At 42.2% G+C, this 23800-nt stretch overlaps 1 protein-coding gene across 2 annotated transcripts in view; it reads left to right on the forward strand.

Moving 5' to 3' along the window:
- Nucleotides 1-20: 20 nt before the first annotated feature.
- LOC135349119 (son of sevenless homolog 1-like) overlaps nt 21-23800 on the forward strand; it is a 44409-nt gene continuing 20629 nt past the window's right edge. For both annotated transcript variants that reach the window (XR_010398875.1, XM_064547606.1), the window contains exons 1-23: nt 21-132; nt 322-441; nt 4796-5059; nt 5180-5263; nt 10613-10699; nt 10758-10823; nt 13578-13715; nt 13945-14094; nt 14970-15176; nt 15286-15336; nt 15441-15511; nt 15576-15672; nt 15760-15799; nt 15863-15900; nt 16555-16696; nt 16808-17009; nt 19087-19226; nt 19289-19484; nt 20472-20625; nt 21292-21405; nt 21513-21671; nt 21733-21822; nt 21871-21963. Coding sequence is in view for 1 of the 2 variants with exons in the window: in XM_064547606.1 (XP_064403676.1) it covers nt 352-441; nt 4796-5059; nt 5180-5263; nt 10613-10699; nt 10758-10823; nt 13578-13715; nt 13945-14094; nt 14970-15176; nt 15286-15336; nt 15441-15511; nt 15576-15672; nt 15760-15799; nt 15863-15900; nt 16555-16696; nt 16808-17009; nt 19087-19226; nt 19289-19484; nt 20472-20625; nt 21292-21405; nt 21513-21671; nt 21733-21822; nt 21871-21963 (2673 nt within the window). In the remaining variant the exon portion in view is untranslated. The remainder of the gene's footprint in view (nt 133-321; nt 442-4795; nt 5060-5179; nt 5264-10612; nt 10700-10757; nt 10824-13577; nt 13716-13944; nt 14095-14969; nt 15177-15285; nt 15337-15440; nt 15512-15575; nt 15673-15759; nt 15800-15862; nt 15901-16554; nt 16697-16807; nt 17010-19086; nt 19227-19288; nt 19485-20471; nt 20626-21291; nt 21406-21512; nt 21672-21732; nt 21823-21870; nt 21964-23800) is intronic.

Below are 23800 nucleotides of genomic sequence, written 5' to 3' on the forward strand. Positions count from 1 at the left end.
AATGATTCGCACGTGATGAACTTTAATCTCATATGACGTCCCACCCATCTGTACCCCAAAGTGAAGTAAAGTGAAGGTAGTTTTAATGGTTGATCCTGACGTCAATGAATCACTGGACTACTATTAAAGAAGGTTTGGCAAGCCAATAGGTTCTAATCTAGAACTTCAGAGCCTTTAACAGTATCCATCTATATAATTAAGGCTTAGATCTACGTCTGTTTAGCCTAGCCTAGCCAGTACATTATAACAGCTGTAGTTCCTGTAGTTTTATAATCATGCTTTTTGACTCCAGTAGTTTATAATCATGCTTTTTGTCCCCAGTTTTTAGTGCGAGCAAGTGTGTATACTACTATGAGTTCGAGTGTGATCGGAGCTTATGATTTTCTAAATGCCGAAAACAACACGAAGTGGAGTGGCTGGCTACAACCAGGTCTCCGTAAGGTATGTTCTGCTGTGCTTACTTGGTGGATTGATAGGGCAAGAAGTCACATTTGATCATAGATATGGGATAGGAAATGGAGCACGTGTGCACAATCACTTCTGTGTAATGCCAGAAGTTGATCCGTGTTTTGCCTCCAGACACCCCGCCAACCCAGCGGGAAATATTATTACTATCATTCACAGCTCCCCACTGGGACTCTTAGTCCTGTGCCGAGCATCCACGCCTATTGTGCATCATATAGAAGCGTTGTGTATCTCACCAAGAGCTTGAAAGCTTTCAAAAGCAGTTTTTTGAGTGTTGTATTATCATTTCGGCTCTATCTATAGCTAGTGGCTTTGTGTACCTTCTACGAGGAAAGGCTGTGACTACAGCACAAAATATTAATGATTCCCTTTTTCTTAAATAAATGGGCATTGTATGCAAGTAAAATCAAAGCCACTTGGCCTTAGGTTGGTTATTTTTGTCTTAGTTAGCTGGTTTTGAAAAGGAGACTCGTTGTGTACCCATTTAGAAAGTTATATCAATGATTGAATGTATCTTTGTATAATATTCATTGATAGTTGGTTGATTCATTGTGTCGGCACAGTAATTTACGACAGAACTTTTCTTCATTTCCATAATTCTCTATCATGTCTGTGACGTAGCCTCCTTCACTGGCCTCCCCCGAAGAGAAGGCCTGCTACTGACTGCTTGCGCATGCGCTTGGATATTTTCCCTGTAAAATGTCCTTTGTTTGAATTTGTCACGAAAATATTCTGACAAAGTATTGAAAGTCATACACATAGCTATTATATAGCTAGCTAGCTAGAGACAGAGCTGTAGGTTTGTTGTACAGCTATTTTCTTTCTGGTAGAATCAGTAGCAGTAGTATATAGTAGACTTTTAACCAAGTTAGTATTTGATGGACGTGGCCTGTCCATATAGGCTCTTGTCAGCTTTTACTCCGTTCAGACGATTGTCATCTACACTGTTGCTGGCTGTGAGTCTTTTGTTAACATAGCAGGCTAAGGGTAGCTATCAGACTACTACCAGATGGGCTAGAAACCTTCAATGGAACCTTCTATCTACTTCCTTTAATCCACTTCCGTTTGTTGTGACATCATTGTTTTACTGACTATAAACGTTGTTATCCGGATCCGCCAGATACCGGCAAAATATTAGCACATGCGCAAGCAGTCGATACCAGGCCCACTCTTCGAGGAAGTGCGGCCTGGGATCGAGGCTAGTCTGTGACTGTACTGGAATACTCAAGGGTACAGACAGAACTCTTCTCATTGTCGTCCAAGCTGCTTTTACTGCTTGGAGGGGTCTCACCAACTATTGCTGCTACCTTGTTGTGACTGTTTCACTAGCCATTGCTAATACATGTAGCTAGTTTATAGCGTAGTACTAGCTAGAAGCATTGGCTGGAGGAAATTAAGAAAAAAACTTCGACCAAAACGCGGATCGTCAATGCCATCCCTTTCCCTTCTTAGAATTATCTATGACCAAAATTAGATAGAAACCACTGAAAATAGGTTTTCTATTCACTGAACGACTGGATTGACCTTTGTCCTTGATTATGAGGTTATTAGATGTACTAAAGTAACGAGTGTTGCAAGCGTGCGCTTGCTAATGCCTCTCGCAATGTTTTTGCTTTCGCTCAAAAGTATTAGAGTGTTATAGAAGAGGTAAATAATTTGCAATGTAAAGGATCACTTAAGCTGCAAATGTGTAGTTCTACCTTGAATAAAGGTCGCGAGTAGAGATAGCCAATGTGCAAGTTCAAGCTTCTTAGCTTTTTCTCTGCTTTTATACAGCAACGAAGCTTTAATGTCGAAATCTGTCACAATTAAAACTAATAACTAGTTGTGTGGAGGCTACATCCATTCTGTAAACGCAGTGCTATGGCATCCAGGTGAGTAGCCTCGATTCCAGGCCGCGAAGAGAAAGCGGCCTGGTATACATTGTATGCGCATGCGCATGCGCGTACATAAGTCATTACCCCAAAAAGGGGGTAATCCGTGTATTTGTGGATACTCAGGAACACATCATGCCTTTCCTATAACATCTGTAGCCTTACAGTGTAGGGTATCGTTAAGTAGAGACTTGACTTAGTACAATAAAGGGCGTGCTCTACTTGGCTTGATACAATAAAGGGTGTAAGAACACAGCCATCTTTGCATAATACTTCTATGTAACGGACTGTAACTTCAGAATACAAATAATATACGGTACTGACTGGGTCCCCTGATGAAGCTGTGGTAATATGGACCAGGTAAGTCTTCTGCTACTAAATCTTGCCTTTATGTTCGACAAGAAGTCATTGCTGAAGATAAAGAAGCTAATGAGTACTCCTGAAAGCTTTTATTAAGCTTTAACTCGACACTCAGAAACTTATTCACTCAAGATCTACTGATGTATTTAAGAGTCCACCACTCTTCCTAAGCTGGCAGCTCTACATGTAGCTGTCTGAAAGCTGCCATTGTGGTCACATTGTCATACGTATTCTTCATTTTTGTAACTTTGTCTGGTTTTTACAATTTGTATGATGAAATTGTTGTCAATTATTTCGCGCATGCACATACAAGGTATACCAGGCCGCCTTTCGCACAAGGTATACCAGGCCGCCTTTCTCTTTGCGGCCTGGAATCGAGGCTACCAGGTGGTAGATCGACTCACATGTCACACACAGACAAACAAACTAGAGCACTAAAGTGCAAACCCTCGGCTGGTGACTTGATTATAAAGAAACCAGAAGAGTGATATAATGCAGTGCATATAGTGATGTTGTTATCATGATGACTTGCACAGCAATAAACTAAACCAGACTAACGCATGCTGAGAACAGGTAGTGGTACTATAGGTATATGCACTGTGGATTAGGATCACAGCAAAGAAGCCTGGAATCTCAGAGAAGTATGGCTCCAGGTCCTGCATGGAGTAGGATGCCAGTCAGCTAAAGCAGCAGGAGCTAAGCTTTCTACTTTAGTGACCCTGTTCCATTGCTCCTGGTACGTACAGGCAGTTATAAGTAACGCATGTGCCAAGTTCTGTTCAAGCTACATTTTGCTCGCTTTTATTAGACAACGAAGCTTTAACACCGAAAGCTACCACTATTAGAAGCACTAACTTGTTGTGTGGAGGCTACCCACGCTGTAAACGCAGTGCTAGAGTATCCAGGTTAGCCTCGAGACCAGCCGTTCGTTATCTGAAAGAACGCCTGGTCAAGTTCCAATGTAGCACTCGTTCTAGTGGTCTAGGAATTTCTTGGACCGGTAATTGCCCGCACAAGGTGTATTACCCATGAATATCATTATGATGCTATAAAACGCTGACTCAGCTAGACAAGTTGCACATTAGAACTTGACCAGGCGTTCAACGAACGGCTGGTCTCGAGGCTATATCCAGGTACCGTAAGCGTTCTAATTATAGAACCAGCCTCGGTGAGGACGCCCTCTTTATAACGCCCATATACTACCAATTTTTTTGCACATTATTTCTAGAAAAATAAAATACTTGTTCTCTAAATTAGAACGATACGGTAAGCAGACCCACTGTCACAAGCTTCTTAGCTTTTCTCGTTTTTATTTGACAACGAAGGTTTAACATCAAATTCTACCACTAATAACTTGTTATGTGAAGGCTATCCATGCTGTAAACGCAGTGCTGTGGCATCCAGGTGAATAGATTCACCTATCACAAACAAACAAACCAAACAACTACTATAACCCGTGGCTGCCCACGCTCCTCGGGTTAACACTAGCTACTATACCTGTGGCTGCCCACGTGCGCCTCGGGTAATAAATAGTACCTTAAAGTGACATATTTTCACAGGTAGATTTGAGATTTGTTATGTACGTGCATGTATGTATGTCACGCTCAGGATTATCGTGCTTCAGGAATCCGGAATTTGTTCAGGATTATCACGCTTCAGGAATCCGGAATTGGGTGTGGCTACACATTCGGTTAATGTTTAATACCTCCAAACTGATCTACTATTGGCATAATTATGCAGAGAATAAAAGCTACGCAGTAGCTGGAGAAGCTAGCTTAGGCTGTAGCTGTCTCATATGAACAAAGCCAACACGACACTACTCTTGGAAAGAGTTCTTGAGAGACTAATTCTAACCAAAAATGAATATTTTTTTGCTATTTCATAATTATATCCTAATCTCATTCTCTATAATTATTCTCTAGCAAGTCTACTTTTCTCCTTCTCTCTCCTAAAATTGTACAACTCTGCGCGAGGCTAATCATACATGTGTGTATATAATTGTCTCCATTTGGCAAATATCCATTGAGTCATCGTATTTCTCAAGGCTTTGAAACAATGCATGCATAATAATCTCTGATGCGTTATGCAACATGTAGATCCAGAAGCAAGTTCAGCCTCGCCTGGAAATTAATGATGATGCACTCGCTTATCTAGAACGCATGGTCTTCAGACTCCTTGCTCAGATGTGTGCCTCTCAGCCACATACACTCGCTGATGTTGAGTCGTATGTTCAGAAAAATTTTGCCACTCCCATTGATACTTGGGCACTGAGTGATGCCAAGATGTTGATGGAAAGAGCTCAAAAAAAGAAAGTGTTGTTTGTGTTCCCAGTGGACAAGATGTTTCCTCAACTGCAGAAAGTAAGTTTGCATTGGGTCACATTGTTTGTAAATTCTTGGTTAGAATTGTTTTCTATACACAAGTATTTCAGATGCATATCCCTGAATTGCATATCCCTGAATTATTTAATTTACCTGTAGGAAGTGTTTGGTTACAAGATAGAGCTGAATTTGGTTCAGTTTATCATGGCTATTTTGGACTATGTCTCTGCTGACATACTTAAGGTAAGGTCGCTCCTGTTGTATGAATTAGTTACATATGTACAAAACAAATACGTGTACGTGTGTTTTGTGCATCGAGGCATAGCTGCACGAAGAATACTTAAAAAAAGCTGACTGTGTGTGTATGTACTGTGTGTATGCACTGTATGTCTATCAGCTAGTAATCGCTCAACGGTTGCATTGTGACGAAAACTAACAGCTTCAATTAATTCACTTTCTCTAGGACATGATGCGGGCCATTATTGGGTCATTATTGGGACATCGTAACCACACATACATGTGTATGGCAATTCCGTGTATAGTGAACCATTATGTCAGAATTAAAAAATCTTAGTACACGTACGTCAATAAAAAATACATCACTTTGGGGCTGAATGCATGTAGTTTTTCAATATTTAGTTTTTCGTTGTCTAGGCTACAGGGTGATTTGTGGTTAAGATTACAAGGGTGACTGTAGATACCAAGCATTAATTAGCCCAATTATAATAATATGTAGTTTAATGTAGTTAACGAGGGAATACACTAACCGCGGCCTTACCTCGAAGTACACCATCATAGAGGCGTGGCTTCCGGTAACATGTATACCTACCGCATGCGCATCCAGTAGCATCCTGATTCCACGTGCTAAAGTACAGCTGCTGTCAGCGAGCCACAGACAAATTGGCTGCTTAAATTTTATGTATGGCTGATTATCTCAAGCTTAGCCTCTTCTCCAACCCTCCCTCTCCTTGATTGGCCCCACTGCGCTCTCTCAAGAACAGATAAAGGAAGCATCATCATGTACATGGAGCGCTCCTTTCTGTAAGCCCAGCCCAGGACTTGCCACATGTGGCTTACACTCAGCTCAACTTTAGGAAGCATGGTGCTCGCTAGCCCAGACGACAGGCCACTCAGGTACCCACACGCACAGTCCCGCCCAGGGCTCGTCCACACACAAGGAAGCCCAGCCCAGGACTTGCCACATGTGGCTTACACTCAGCTCAACTTTAGGAAGCATGGTGCTCGCTAGCCCAGACGACAGGCCACTCAGGTACCCACACGCACAGTCCCGCCCAGGGCTCGTCCACACACAAGGAAGCCCCGCCCATGGCCTGCCCACACATACACATGTACACAGCCGCTGCGATATACACACATGTAGCTCACAGCACACACACCGCTGTTGGAAGCCCCGCCCAGGGATTGCCCACACATAGCTTACAGCACACACAGGGATGCAGCCCACCCACACAGATGTTGGAAGCCCCGCCCACACATAGCTTATAGCACACACACACGGATGCTGTTGGAAGCCCCGCCCAGGGCTTGCCCACACACAGCTTGGGCAACCCCCTCACCAAACAGTTTTCTGCTAAATTCGGGTAAGACACAGCCGCAGAATGGCTCGCCCGCTGTTGGAAGCCGGTTCATCTATACACATTAACAGGGTGTCATACAGGTGTCGTACAGGTGGGAAAGGGTGGATATCCCCCTTAGCTCCAATTCCCCCCCCCTTTCAATTATGACTGAGTGTCCATAGCTGGGTATTGAAATAACAGTTAACCTTTTTTTAGCAACATTTTCTGGTTACTTTTCTCATTTCCCCTGACATAGCTTGGGAAACCCCGCCCCCACACTATTCACTACTTCAGCATAGCCCCACCCACCCACGCTGATCAGGCCGTTTGATTGGTTACCTTTTCAGTGCCCTGAGTTGAATTTAATTTACCCGACTCACTGTATCAGCTTCAATCTCACGCTGGCTATTGAGTTGGACAACATTTCCAACACCATGGCTCGCCCAGGGTTCGCCTATACACACAGCTTGGACAACCTCGCCCCCTTGGAAGGCCGTCCTTGAGTTACCCCTAGGACTCTATAGTACCTTGTTAAATTTACCCAATCTCACGCTGGGCCGGGTATTTCGGACAAAAACCCAACGCCCTTCTGGGTATTAATTATTTCATTCTACACCGTATCGTTCCCGTCTACATGCTAACCCACGTACACCATGTGTTCTTAATATCTGTGTTGCTCAGGTCCATACGTACTCTGTATCATCGTTCAGGTACTTTGCGTTAATTAAGCCGCAGGTTTAGATTAGGCCACACAGCCCAAGCACTTTGTTTAAGCTGCGTATTCTCTATCTCAGTTTCTCGAACTCAAGCCACATAACCCCGCCCAGGGATTTCCCACCCACACCGCCTTCTCAATCTCAGTGGGCGCAGTAGAAGCGGACCAGGCCTGCCCACCCAATCATATTTTAATTAAAACCCAGCGCCAGACTGTTACTCTGCATCCATTTGCAGAGCCCCGCCCAGGGCCTCATTCACGGACCGCTCGCCCAGTCAAGTCGCACTTTAACCCACAAAGTTCATACTAGCCTGGAGACTGCCGAGCCCTCTGCAGTAGACCAATCTCAGCACAGAATCATACTGTACATCAATTAAAACTTGTCCAACAGACTGTTAACCCGCCCCTTAAGGATCTGCGCTGTGTTGCCGCAGAGCCCCGCCCAAGGCCTCTCTCAAAGTCGTACTAACATTGACTGGAAGTCGCCTTTTCATTTAAATCATCAACTGGTTCTGATAAGGCTGCTTATAGGTGCCCTGTCAAATATTCAATTCTACGCACAGTTGAGAGCCCGCCCAAGGCTCCGCTAACAGTGCCGAAGCACAGCATACTAACGTGGATGTCATATCTCATTTGTATGTCTTCGCTAGTCAGACCGCGTAAACTCATCCCCCTGTCCACGTCAGAAGGCATGAACCCCCGCTCCGAGGCGCACTTACAGTCAACCTGACTGCCTAGTTCCACACAGCCCCTCTGCGGCAAGTGTTTTCTACGGCTGGCGCCGCGGTACATGCATGTAAACTCTTTTCCCACCAGTCCCAGTCCCCTGCGAAGGCATGCACTTACACTCGAATTGACTGCCAGCTCCGCTCGGGGCTCTCCCACTCAGAACGCAGAGCCCAAAGCACAGAGTGACACACGAAGTGAGGTGCTCAGTATAGTCATACCTGCTTAGGTTTTATACAGCCCAGGAACCACCGCAGTCATGTAAACTCATTGCCTGTATTGCAACCAGCTGCGTATAGATCAGCACGGCCCCAGGCCACACCCCGCCAGTAACAATAAAAGCTCGCCCACTCAGAATGCATGAGTCTCATACTAACCCGGCCACACAATGGAGGCACCCTCGCTTATAGGTCTCGACAGCACCTCATTCGTTGCCTATAACAATGGCTTCTGAATCTCTGCAGAGCCCCGCCCTTGGCCGGACTACCTACAATAAACCTAACGGTCTCAGACGTAGCTCTGGTCACACAGCCTATATTATTACTATAGCAGTCTCATTTAGGACTCAACCAACCCCAGGCCACATCCCGCCAGCAACAATAATTAACAGTATGCCAGTGGCAGATAGGGATTGTTTTACGGGTGTCAGGCGTGTGCGAACTTTGCGAGGGTTGATCAATTCGCAACAATGGAATCCGCATTATTACCACACGACCCTTGCCAGGACGCAGTAGTTAGATCGCAAAGGGTCAAATGTTCTACTGATTTGGCTCATTCGCACTGTAGCATGCACTACTCTCAGCGGGCAATCCCCTTGATCTCAGGTGCTTTCCCTCAGGTTTCACCACCGGCCGCAAGAACCCGCTGCTAATGCTATTTTGACCACGCTTTGGCTGAACAACTCTAGTCCGGGCGACCATGCAGTGTACCCTCAATTGTCCATTAGAGCCACAATCATGACCGCCGACTGCTGGCCCCCTATACACGTCAGTGCAAGACTATACTGGTCTGGGTGCTAGTCTCCGAAACAAACAGCCCAGCTTTGCCAGTGTTACACCCACACTCTATGGCATGATAGTCCCCATGTGAGTTCTCCCTCATACACTAGGCAGTCGACTACTGACCTGGTACCATCCTTTTACCAGGAATACCATCATTTCCACGTGATTCCCCCCTCAGTACCAGTCGGCGACTCAGTCTGTACTGCCGGTATGTTGACAAAGTCTTCCCACATTCACTGGCTCTTCACAACTTCGCGCACTTATATACGACTTCCATTATTTGTTATGACGGTTTGTGTATAAGTTATATTATGTAGATGAATAATTCCACCAAAGTAATTCACCTTTGGGTGTTGACGCCATATCGGCAACCTTAAAATACGCATACCCACATTCTGCCTCCACATGGCTATACCCCTCAACTGAGCTCAATGCTCAGTATGCAGCCTACATGTGTTCCCTTAACAGGAACCGCCATTGTGAACCCCCCTTTTGGTAACACCGTATCGTACCCAGGTATTTTCCTAGTTTTGGGGAGTACACTACCTATTTCTATTCCTTGGGGCTGAATGAAGGCCCCCAACACTTACGTGCTTAATGCTAATCGCGGGGGCCCCTCTCTCAGTACTCCCCCAAACCTAACCGCAGTCACGTGACCCCAACCTCTAGCGTGACATCCGCTTAGACCGGTACTGCTAATATCCTCGCGTAGGATATAACGCATTACCTATAGATCGCAATCATCTACTGCAATATGTACGACCATAGTTATGATTGATGAAAATGGTGTATTCTTTAGCTTATCTACATGTACACAATCCTTTGATGTATGATCACAAAGAACAATAAATTACACTATATATAGCAGCTGCTAAAATTATGGTCTGCAGATAATAGAAACTGCTATTGGGTTGTTATATATACTGTGGCTACCAGCTAGCTAGTTTAATTTGCTAGCGTAGCTGGTATTTAATTAATTCAGCTGGATCTCTGCCACTATAGTGGCATGTGCACACCGTACTGCACATATTCGTGTAAACTGCATGATCGAGTGTACTCAGCGTGGATAGCCTCCACACAACAAGGTATTTAGCTTCAACAGAAGCAGATATATTACCAAGGGCGTATAAATAGAAGAGAGGGCATGCAACTCGCAATGTATACGTGTATATACATCAAATTATTGATGAGTCAGCAGGATTTAGCCAACTTCCCACTAGGAAAATAGGCGTCAATACTGTTACTAGCAATTTATCCAGCAATGTTGTGCCAAATCCATACCTTAGCCAAAAACGATTGTCCTTTTCCATCGCTAAGAGATTGTCCACTATAGAAAAATGTTGGTGTTATATAAACACATACTCACCACCTTTGGTTGCCATGGAAATCTTTTTGGGTGTAGATAATTTGTTCACCAACACAATGGTATCATCGTTTTTCTTAGGAATGTCCCAATCCCAAAATATTTACATTTATGTACCAATACGTTTATTTACTCTATAGACTAAAGGCACATACTGTACACAAATTTATATAGCGTGTCCATGCAGTCATGTAATATGATTTATTGCAGTTGGCTGGTAATTTTGTCAAGAACACCAGGCGAGCTGCTGTCTACATACAGGCCAGTGACATTAACGTGTCAATGTCTGCTGATCCTGTAAGTCTTACAATAATTTGCTGTAAAATTCAGCAATCATGGTGATTTTATCAACCAGGCATTGCAAGCATTGTTCCAACCTCTTCAAGGCCAGAGAGAACCAGTTAATGCTCACCCTCTCCAGGTAAATAGTGCCATTCTTGAGTTATTGCTAGTGTGTGTATATGTCTGCCTTTTCAGAATAGTTCTAGATAGAGCTAGTTTACCCTTTTGTACTGCGATACTTTTGTGAATGGAAGTTGAAGGAAATACTAGTCTCAGTGTATAAGAGCATGAAATTAATGCCTAATTATGTGATTAACATGTATGATGTAAGCACAAATATTGTTTGAGATTTTGTCACAATAACCAAAAAAATTAAGTGTTTGTCGATTGTTAATATAATATTTTGTGAACTGCTTAATACCGCATACACGTACGCTTGTTATACCTCGAGGCGTAGCCGCACGAGGGATACGGTAAAGCTGTCTGTGTGTCTGTGTGTGTATTCCAGCTGTAACTGCTCAACGGTTGCAATGCGACGAAAACTAACAGCTTCTATAGGCTTCTAGCCACGTTCTCTTGGATTTTGGTTTGTGGATTAGCAAACTGAAGCTTTTTTCTTGAGTTTGACTCACATTGAAGGCTGTTGCAGTAGTCTCTTCAGAATCTTTCATAGCATCATCTGTTTGCAAACCTTCTATTCAACAAATGAGTTAGCCTTGCACTAAAGCGCTAGCTTTTTGTTAGCTACAATAGTCAGAAAAGATCTGTAAGCCACAAAACAAATGATACGTACCATATAGACTAGATAACAATAGATTCATGTACAGTGCAACAACCAAAGAGAGTAGATTTTTTTTTTTTGTACACATTTTTTACATTTTGTGGCATATCTTCTAAAGTAAAAGTGATATGATCTATTTGAGTGCATGTACTGAAAGTTCAACTATTGGCGCTTCCATTGGACCACCACCTGTTACATCACATGACATCATCAGTATAAAATGGCTGTCTGAAGATGTGTACTTCCGAAAATATGTTAGGAATAGAAGTAGCTTATTTGTTTGAGTTAAGATCTGAAATTTGTTGTGCATGTACCTGAGTATATTGCTCATCTTTTGAGCTTCAACGGAAATCTGGGCTACTAGTAAGTTCTGAGAAATACTGAATTTTGTTGTTTTTTGGTGGCAAAAATGTTAGGAATACAACTTTCGATTTTATATTAGTTAAGGTCTGATTTTTGAGCAGCATGTACTACAATAGTGTACTTTTCATCTGTACTAACTTACAGGAGTTAGGCTAGCCTCTTCTTTGCTAGAGCGGCCCATCTTGTCAAAAACAGTGCTTTTTATGACTTTTGGGGCGATTTGGCTACGTAGTAAGCTCAATTGCCACGCCCCTGTGACACGGAATGACTAGCACCAACTGTGTATTTGAGGTAGACATCACATGACCTTTGGATGTAGCAAATAACAACAAGATGATTTGTGATGTCACAAATCAATGAATATCATTGCATACGTCAGCAAAAGTAGCAAAACGGAGCAAAATCACCGTTTTTGACAAGAAGGGCCGCTCTAGCAAAGAAGATACTTGTTTAGCTCCTGTAAGTTAGTGCAAATGAATTTTACACTATTGTAGTACATCCTTCTCAAAAATCAGACCTTAACTAGCATAAAATCGAAAGTTGTATTCCTAACATATTTGCCACCAAAAAACAACAAAATGCAGTATTTCTCAGAACTTACTAGTAGCCCAGACTTCCGTTGAAGCTCAAAAGATGAGCAATATACTCAGGTACATACACAACAAATTTCAGATATTAACTCAAACAAATAAGCTACTTCTATTCCTAACATATTTTTGGAGGTACACATCTTCAGACAGCCATTTCATAGTGATGATGTCATATGATGTAACAGATGGTGGTCCAATGGAAGCGCCAATAGTTGAACTTTCAGTACCTGCACTCAAATAGATCATATCACTTTTACTTCAGAAGATATGCCACAAAATGTGAAAAATCAAAAAAATCAAAAAAATCTACTCTCTTTGGTTGTTGCACTGTACACAAGTCTAGATCATGTACACAAGTCTGATAACAATAGATACATGTACACAAGTCTTTTCTTCTCAGTATAATTATTAATATAGATAGATACACACTTTCTGTGCTTGTTTATAATTATACACTACTGTCTGTGCTTAAATTCTCTCTTACTCTCTGCCTTTGACAAAAGTTTGCTTCCACTGTTTGGCTACAGGCCATTTAAATAACATGCAGTTGCTTCAGTATTGTTGATGTGATATTGTACTTATCTCACAAACTACTGACTATATGCCTTTGACAAAGGTTAATTTGCTCCCACTGTTTGGCTACAGGCCATTTAAGGCGATCAGTATACACTATTAACTGTGGATACCCCTTTCTTGTGAAACAATCAGAGCACATTGCAAATTATTTACCTCTTCTATAACACTAATACTTTTGAGCGAAAGCAAAAACATGGCGAGATGCATTAGCAAGCAATACTCGTTAATAAATGATCAGAGGCCGCTCTCAAATAGTAGCCTCAGTGAAGTTTGACTCTATCTTAGGCTAGCATTTCTGCACGCTCACATTGCAGCCATATTTATGATAATTATGAATACTAGGTAGCAGCTTGTTAGTACTTTATAAAGACTTTCTCATGGCAGAACTTCAGTTCGTGCAGGTAAAAAGAAGTTTCTAAAGATTGCTGAATAATTAGCTGGGGGCTAATAAGGCCTCTCTTAAGCAGTGGCTTCTCTCGAATTATAGCCTCCTCTGCCAGCAAAATGAAATATTTAGTAGCCGCGGCCTCTGATCAAGCATATACGGTACTTACTAGTTTACAAGTGAATTGTGCACCTTTAGCCCTCTGAGAAACGGAAGAGCTTATGCTATGATGATGTTCTGCGTGAAACAGTAGACAATGAGAAGCAGTACATCCGTCATCTCAACCTCATTCTAAAAGTGTTCTTGGAGCCATTTCTCAACCTTTTCCCAGATCCAGTGAGTAAGACGTATATATCCACTGCGTGCATGGACATTGATTGTTCATGCATATTTTAAAACTATCAGTTATGCTTTACAGTACTATACCATAATGTTTGTAAATGAGGTACATAGATACTTGTAAAAAACAGATTTGTGCATGTGTACCTGCAGCTGTTTCCTAATTCGAGATACTAAAATACGCGATATTTTTATCTGCCTATATATTATCTGGTTTGTCCTACAGGAGTTGCAGCAGATAGTGATAAACTTGCAGGAGCTTCACGAGATATCTGCTCAGCTAGTTGGCTCGCTGGAAGAGTGTATTGAAATGTCAGGGGAGGATGGTGAACAGGGGGCACCACAAGCTGGGTTTATATTCGAGGAGATTGCTGAGGTCAGTACCACCACAGAACTATAAGTCAAGATTTTGATTACATAATTAAGCTCTTGTGTCAAAAAACACATTTGCATTATGAAATTGTCATTAAGCGTGAGAACAAGAAAGCAGGAGAGTCAATCCGTCACAGGCTAATTTAATGCAAATGGTTTTCATGAAAATACACACTCTTTTGTATCCACGCAATGTATAATTTCACAATGCAATTAGACCATGTTTGTTAACATGCAGTTATGTATACTTTACTAAAGCTAGACTTACGACGTTGTGACGGATTGATATGCGGCTCTTTCTAGCTTTCTTGTTTCCACACCGTTTTGGTGCTTATACCCCTGCCACGCAATTTTTCACATTTCATCTTTACAGGTATTGTAAAATATTCGTACTGCTTGTAGCGTAATTTAAAGAACAATCCCAAAGAGAGATGTAGTATTGAAAGTGCATAGAGGCCTATGGTAGCCAGTGCATGGCATACAAAGCTTATACCTGAGTGTGTAGTCAACTTCTGCTGCATTAGATGTCCATACAGTGGCTAATGACCACCTCCGAAGAGCAACCACTCACTATTAAGATAAATTTACCGTATAGCGGGTAATTTTTGGGGACAAAATATTCGTGGTTTAGACATTTCGTGGGTAATAATTATTTTTGTGGTTGCTGCTTGGATTGTAGGTAAAGGTAGGCAAGGTCGCTTCATTTGTGGGTAAAATATTCGTGGTCAAACCTCCAACCACGAAAACGACGAATATTTTGCCCCACGAAAATTACCCACTATACGGTATGTGTCGTATGAATGATGAGAGTCCATATATATATATGTTTATCTATCATTAATGCTCAGCTTGATTGTACATTTTCATATTGACACACAGTCATATGAGCTTGAAGTATACATTCGCTATGCTGAGAACTACATGATGGCCAAAACCCGTCTTGAGGAGATGGTAGACCACCCTGACGTTGTGGAACATTTCAAGACTCAGCCTATCAGTTGTCTCAAGGAGGCTATGAAGTACATCCTACCCAAGTGCCTGGATGAGCCTTGTTACCACTGCTTCCACTACTTTGACGCCATTGAGGTTTGCTCACACATCTTCTTTTGTGTAAACACTGTTCGGCTTTCTCCTGCTGTGCATACATGTATGCATTGTATATGCATGCATGGTTATGGTTTTATTTTCTACCCAGTCTCTGTTTCAACTGTCACCTGATGCTGAGGACCAAGATGCACTGGGTTCGGTAAGAGCTCCATAGAATACAGTGTACAGTACAGCAAGTGTGTTGTACATTTATAAATAGCTGGCATTGCATGTACCAGAAAGCTGCTGTGCCTCTCCCTACAGGCTATCAGTGTAATGTTAGGACTCAAAAGAGATATGGATAGTGTGTGCTCTCGATTCCTTAAAAAAAGAAGGTAGGAGTTGTTGATGTTTATAATTAATCATCCAACAGAAATTATAATTGTGATCAAATTTCAGCCGAGATGATAGTGGGATGTTCTTCGGGAAACGACAGGGTTATCAGGTGGTCTCAAAGCAGCTCACTATGATACAGCAGAAAATTGAAGGGTGGGAGGTGAGACAAATAATTACACTGTGCATCTTGCCACAACATTGTATAATTATTCTGTACTGTACTACGTATGTGTGACCTTGTGTACAGGGGCCAGATATCCTCAACTGTTGTACAGAGTTCATTATGGGTGAGTATTGTTTTGCGTTCTTGTATAATGTGTTCTCTACCAGTGTACTGATTATTACTCCAGAAGGGGCACTGGGAGTCATGAGAGAAGGCAGGGGAAAAGTGAGTATGTCTATTGACATGTATGTACAATGTAGTGGTTGCCAGTGTCTCTGTAAATCCTTAGTCGACTTTCTCGAAACTGTAAAAGGTGCTTTTCTGGCTTCAGCATATTTTGTTTTCTTATATACATGTACATGTACTACAATAGGTTTTCACCTCTTTTGTCGGCCATCACATGTTCAGTTATGAGTAAAATTAGTTTTACATGGTGTGTAATATATTAACTGAAAGGCCCGTGGGTGTGTTTGTTTGTCTCTCTGTGTCTGTTCATACATTGCAGACAAATCGTATACATCTATTATGGTTGCTTTGCTCACCCCATAAAGTTTGTGAGTAAGATTGAGCAAAACGTACATGCTGGTTATACGCTTGCAACACGTGGCTTTCATTAGCGTGGACCTCTTTAACATGACATTGTGTTTTGTGAAGGCCTCTCTCTGCTATGATCCTGACTGATCCCAGTGCATGTCAAAGGTTGCCCCAACACAACTTGACAAACATATCTTTATGACATCCTTCTGCTTATTTCCTCCTCTTCATCTTCTAGGGATGAGACAAGGCTGAAGGTAGCACTTCAGTGCTACGTACATTGTATTCATACTTATGTTTGGTATTGAGGATGTCAATTTGTAAATTTGTATTTTATTTTTGCAGCCCAAAGATAAAAGTGATCGCCATGTGTTCTTATTGGATGGTCTGATTATCTGCTGCAAAAGCAAGAACAAAGGTGGAGTAGGCTTAAAGGAGAAAATTAGCATGAGGAAGGTGAAACTGGCTGACCTGGAGGACACAGATGGTGTGTGGGTGTAATCAGATTGTGTCTCACAATTCTGCCTGTTGGTTTCACTATAGGCTGTATATGCACTTGTGTGCTGCTCATAACAAGCATTTGTTTCCTTTTCTGTAGAGCTCAAGTATGCGTTCTCCCTACAAGACCAGTTTCAGCCAGGGTTGATTTTTTTCGCTATCTCCAAAATAGAAAAGAATGACTGGATGGCCCTCCTCACACACCTGGTGACTCGAAGCACCTTTGATAGACTCTTGGATATCAAACTACGGGAGGAGGAGAGGAGCATCCCTCCATTGAGACCCTCATCCTCTCATTACCAGTAAGAAGATCCGTGCGTGCATGTGATAGTTCTGAATCTGCTAACTGATGCCATGGCGCTGCGTTTGCAGCATGGATGCTCCAATATACCCGCTGGCCGCGGCACGGCCTCGGATAACAAACCAAACGACTACTATACCCATTGCCGCTCACGCGCCTCGTGTAGTAATGGCAGATTTTGGTGCTTAAAGCTTTGTTGTCGAATAACTAGCAAAAGTTAAGAAGCTTGAACTTGCACGTTGGCTAGCTAGCTTGCTAACACGCGACCTTTTATTCGACGTAGATATAAATATTTATTTGCACCTGAAGTGATCCATTACCTGGTTTCTATTAGAATTGTGGTTTGTTGCTTCTCTGCTCTGGTTTCTATAGATCGATTTTTTTTATCAATAGCCGAGGGTTAGCACTTCAGTGCTCTAGTGTAAACAGTTGTGCTTATTATGCCTCGAGGCGTAGCCGCACGAGGGATACAGTAAAGCTGTCTAGTCTGTGTGTGTGTCTGTAACTGCTCAACGGTTGAAACTCGACGAAAACTAACAGCTTCTATAGGCTTCTAGCCACGTTCTCTTGGATTTTGATTTGTGGATTAGCGAACTAAAGCTTCCTTCTCGAGTTACGGCTAGTTTGACTCACATTGAAGGCGGTTGCAGTCTCTTCAGAATCTTTCATAGCATCATCTGTTCACACATACTTCTACTCAACTTATGAGTTAGCCTTGCACTAAAGCGCTAGTTAGCTACAAGAGTCATTGTATTGTCTAAAGGTGCCTGTGCAACTTCAGAAGTCTCCATCTGAGCTGCTCTGACCTGGGTTTCATCCAGGATTTTAAGTTTGGGGGGAAGTTAGAAAAGGAACCGGGCGCGCCAGCGTGAAAAAGTTGAGGCTACGTTCACTTCCGGTCACCACCCCCCCTATATTGTTTGTTGTTGGTGCCTATTAGCAATGTACTCCTGGCAATGTGCATTGACATGTAACTTGGTATGCTGGTTGAAATTGTGGACCGTATCTATAGAACACTATAGAAACCACATGTACTAATTATTATATACAAAAGCAATGGATAGATTTGTGGTAAGACTAAATGATGACCAATCATCTACATGTATTAGTAGCAAAAGACCTTGTCTAGATAATGTTGGGTATAGTACCCCTTTCTCTCTCCCTTTACCTCCCTCTCTCTCCCTCTCCCTCTCCCTCTCCCTCTCCCTCTCCCTCTCCCTCTCCCTCTCTTTTGAGGGGGAAGATCCCCCCCGCCTCCCCACTAGATGAAACCCTGGTAGTGTCTGGTCTCCGTGTTGTCCTGTTCAGCTAGTAGGTTTATTTTCACAAAACACAAGACTTGGAAGGCAAGTAAGCTGCTGTGACCTCCTGTAGGCGTTTCTGTGTGATCTCAGGCTCAAAAGGTCCCTATCTGAGCTGCTCTGACCTGCTGTAGGCGTGCTTGTAGCCTCAAGAGTCTCTGTGTCTTGTCTGAGCCTTCGTTGCTGATTGTTAATGTTAGCTAGCTCTTGTGCCCACGCGCAGCTTTCACGTAAAAGTTGGTAAAGGGTCACGAGTACAAAAAACAAATATCGTGCCGGTCCATGACACACACACACACACACACAGACAAAATTGCAACGTTCATCACTAGGAAGGGACTCGCTTCGCTCGCCCCAATTATTTTACATACGATTTTCATTGCATGTTAACATACATGTATACCGTCAAGATTATTGCGGAACCTCCGAATAAAATACACTTTGGGAAGCAGAGCTTTTGTTCTCTGCTTGGAGGGGAGGTTCATTCATTTATAGCCATGTCAAGGAATTATAGATTATACGGTCTGTTATGGAACCTATTTCTAGTTCAAAGAAGCTAAGCAACTTGCTGAAATCAAAGATATACATGTAAAGCATGCTTTGCAGTATGCCAATAATGGTAGTATGATTAGCAATAACATTACAAATGACCTCTACCATATTGGACATAAAGTATATTAATCACCTCACGAACATTTCCCCATGTAATTATATCGTATCCCCGGCCTGTAATTGTACGCTTGAACCTCAGACGATTTTATTTTTCTTCTGGAAAAGGTTTGCAGAGGAAGACAGTGAATGCAATATCATGTTTGATGAGAAAGACGGAAGTTCCACTTTGGGCGGTCAAGGTCCACTTATCAAGGCTGGAACGATCTACAAGCTAGTGGAGAGACTCACCTACCATGAGTATGCGGGTGAGTACATGTAGGTGTTAATGGCATTGAATATATCGTCTGCAATCTCTTCTCATTTCCAGACCCCACATTTGTGCGAACGTTTCTGATGACGTACAGATCATTCAGCAAGCCTAGTGAGCTGCTCGAGCTGCTGATTTTTCGCTATCAAATTCCGAACCCCGCGGAGAGTGAGGATATGGAGGCCAAGAGGGACCCCAACATGATGAAAGCCCTTAAACAATGCAAAGACAACTATATCTACCCCATTCAACTCAGGTGCGCGATATCATTTTTCTGACTTTTTCTCCCTATGGTATCCACTCGAAATTACATGCACCCATCAAAAAGATGGTTATACACAAGGCGGGGGTGGGCTAATATTAATATAGTTTGAACTCAAGGTACGTACATTTTATACGGCGGGTGCTTTAGTTGTCTGTCAGTGTGTCTGTTTTTGTCTGCACGTGTATGCTCACGTTACACGCATGTGTTTTCATGTGTATTAGTGCTGTAACTGCTGCTGTACAATTGCAAAGCTGAAAGGTGCAAATAAAAATGCTAAGTACTAGCTACAAGCGCTCTCTGCCAATCTACAACCAGTAATAATAGGTTTAGCCACTTTTTGGAGATTCGTGAATTTGCAAATAGAACACTTCAAAAATTGTTTTCGAGTTATGGTCAGTAAGGTACATCTTGATGTATGGTTACTATAATTATCGCACTGATTCTGTGGCCCTTGCCCGTAGTCCTGGCATGCAGTACAAATCGGATTTGACTACATATTTAGGGTTTGTGGTATTCCATAAAAATGAATGACTCTAATTAAGGCAATGACGTTGCCTAAGCTGGTTGAATTTGCATCATGTCACTGCACTTGACTCTAATTATGCCTCGGTGCGCATGCACAAGCGAGGTATACGGTAGACTAGTGTGTTTGTGTTGTCTTGTCTGTGTGTCTGTGTAGACTGCTACAGCTGCTCAAGGATGAATCAAGTGCAAGTAAGAGTTTCTATAGGCTTCTAGTCATGTTTACTTGGATTTTAATTCGTGGATTTGCAAAATAATGCTTTGTGTCTACTACAGTGCCTTTATCACCTTTGCAACACATTGTAAACCACAAATAGTAAACATACAAACCACAGGCTACAGGCTGCATGTACTAATAGTGATGTTGTCTTGTCGATGAGCTGCTTAATAGAAAATGTAATATCTAAGGCACTCATAGCCATGTAATAACTATTACATAATTATTGTCACCTGTAGAGTGCTGAATGTTCTTCGACACTGGGTGGAGTTCCACTTCTATGACTTTGAGAGAAAACCTGAGCTACTAGACAAACTCAAACAGTTTGTTGACGATGTCAAGTCCAAGAAACTTCAGAAATGGGTCTCATCAATTCACAGATCACTACAGAAAGTCAGTTATAGCCTCGTTCTCAGGCCGATTTTTCGTTAATAGAACAAAGTTTAAAAATATAGCCTGGGCCATGGTATTAATTGTATCTGGGCGTGGCAGGAACCGGAAACAAAGCAGAGATTCTTCACATTTTGTTTCCTGTCATATTTCCCTATATGAGTTTAATACCGTAAGTTAGCTCTCTCAAGTACTAACATCTCTAGCCGGCCATAGATTATCTAGCTAAAATATCTAGCCGGCCATAGATTATCTAGCGAGCAATGGCAAGTTTAATTTGTTCAGATTAACGTGTACATTGTCTTGCTCAAGGCCTCACTCTCATTGCAGAACAGGCCCAGGCTCTCAAGCTCTTGTCGGATGGAAGAAACGTCTTTGTTTATCAATAACAAGGCTGATAATAACCTAGGAAAGGCCATGAATCTTCAGTTTAAGATTTCACAGTTAATAAAACAGTGTGCATGGTTGTGACGTACATGTAGGTTGGACAGAACGCCCACTAAAGCATGGAGTTGCGTACTCTTCCTAATGAACTCTTGGTAGTATCTGAGAAGTAATTATAAATGAAGCTACGTTGAAGAAAGTGGTGCGCCACGTACTTACATTACTCTGTTCTCTGTGTGTTTTAAACTGAGTGTCCTATTTTAGTCCGCTTGTGTGTTTTTACAGCATGAAGATGAAGAAAAGGCCCCTGTAGCCAAGCCTGTGTTTGACAGAGAGCCTGAACCTCTCGAATGGCACATTGCCAAGCCCAACGACATCAACGAATACTCAATCCTCACTGTCAGTACTATCAGAATTACATTAAATAAATTACATATTAATTTGCCGCAGTACATTCGACAATGTTGTGATTGGTGAATAAAATTATATATCATTCATGCCTGTAGCTCCACCCAGTTGAGGTTGCTCGTCAGATTACTCTAATACAGTACAACTACTTCAAAGCTATTCATCCCTCTGAGTTGGTGGATGCTTCTTGGATGAAAGAGCAAAAAAAGGAGCAGGCTTCACCAAACCTACTCAAACTCAACAGATTTGAAACCACTGTATGTGTTTTGTAATATTTACTCTTATGTAGACACTGTTTGTATGGTGTCATTTGTCCAGGTGTCCAACTGGCTGAGTGAAGACATTGTATTTACCGAAAATTTTGAGGAGAGGGTTGCTCTTGTGTCAAGGCTAGTAGATATTATGGAGGTACACATACTTTTGTTTTATCCATTTTTTATTCTGATTTTACTCTAGGCTCTGCTGAATCTGAACAATTTTGCTGGCATGTTTGTCATTAATGCTGCTCTTGAATCAGCTTCTGTATTCAGACTCAAACACACTCTCAAGGTCAGGATTACTGATATTTTTGCACATTGTATTCATTTTCACGCATGCGCAGCGAGGTACCGTATTAAACGCCCGGGCGTTTGTTTTAGATCGAAGGGGGCGTTTAAACGAGGAGGGCGTTTATTGTTATGTCTCCTCCAAAACTCTTGCACAGCAGCAGTTATTGTGCTCTTCTGAACACACCCACATTTTACATGGCAGTAAATCTATTGTTAGTTGAAAAACCACTGCTAAACTTTGTTGTTTCGCTGCTGAAATTGACTCAATCCGGTGCTATAATTTATGGATGTTTTATTTCGCTACTGTGTATGTTGAATAATAGGTGTCATCAATTTGAATAATATAATAGGCTGCTGATGAAGTGCGAATAAGTAATTTGAACTAGAGCACTAAAGTGCAAACCCTCGGCTGTTGACATGATTATAAAGAAACCATTATAATGCAGTGCATAATAGTGATGTTGTTATCATGTATGACTTGCACAGCAACTCAGGAGCAATAAAACTAAACCAGACTGGAGACATGCATTTGAGAACAGGTAGACTGGTAGTGGTACTATAGATTATGCACTGTGGATCAGGATCACAGCAAAGAAGCCTGGAGTCTCCGAGTAGGATCCCAGTCAGCAGGAGCTATAATTCAAGCTTTCTACTTTAGTGACCCTGTTTCCATTGTTCCTGGTATATACAGCTTGGCCTTTCTACTTTAGTGATCCTGTTCCATTGTTCCTGGTACAGGATCACTTCAGTTATAAGTAACGCATGTGCCAAGTTCTGTTCAAGCTATATTTTGCTAGCCTCCTTCGCAGCCTCTCCTTTTTCTGTTCTTTGTCACAGGAGAGAAAATTGGAGGAACAAAGAAAGAAAGAAAGAAGGAAGCGACAAAGAAAAAGGAGAGCCTGCCTTGCTAAGTCGCGTGACAGTAGACGAGTGGTAGACGAGTGAAAATGAACGTGGGCAATCACTAGCTGGGCGGAGCCTGACAGAGCAAAAAGCTACAGCATGCCTACGCATTGCAGACTCTAACATAAAAGCGGTTAGCATCGTAGATAGTAAGCCAGAATCAAGCGTGGAGACATCGTAGACGAGGGCTTACCTAGTAAAGACTAAAGACTAAAGATCTAGATCTATATCTAAATATAGCTCATTTTTTTTCAGAGTTCAGAACAGACCCACTTGACTAGTAGATATAATTATGCCTCGGTGCGCATGCGCAAGCGAGGTATACGGTAGTGTGTCTGTGTGTCTGTGTGTGTAGACTGCTACAGCTGCACAAGGATCAATGAAGTGCAAGTAAGAGTTTCTATAGGCTTCTAGTCATGTTTTCTTGGATTTTAATTCGTGGATTTGCAAAATAAAGCTTCGTTCTCGAGTTATGCCTAGTTTTGCTTACTTGGAATGCCATTGCAGCCTTTTCAGAAGAGTCCGTAGCAAAACTTGTTCACCGAATGTTGCTACTGTACTCAGTAGTTAGCTCTGCACTAGAACGCTAGCTATTGGTAGCTTCAAGAGTGAGAAGAGAGCTGCAAGGCTCTGCTGACTTGCAGCCATTAGTTTTAGACTTGAACTTTTGGCATCGATCGTTTTTAACAACAATCACGGTCGATTATTACCCACTATTTGAGTTTCCTGCGATTACATGTACAATGCAGCAAAATTAGATCATCATGATAATTATAATCAATGTGTGTATAAAAGCTAGCTAGTAGTTTTATGTTATGTACGTAGCTTTGGCACCTCCACCGAGGCATCAGCACCCACGGTGCTTTCATTATTACAGCAGTATAGTCTACTCTACTCTAGTCTTTCATACTTTCTCTACTGACTAAAGGTCTCAC

Source organism: Halichondria panicea, chromosome 15 (assembly GCF_963675165.1).
Source record: "Halichondria panicea chromosome 15, odHalPani1.1, whole genome shotgun sequence".
Taxonomy (NCBI): domain Eukaryota; kingdom Metazoa; phylum Porifera; class Demospongiae; order Suberitida; family Halichondriidae; genus Halichondria; species Halichondria panicea.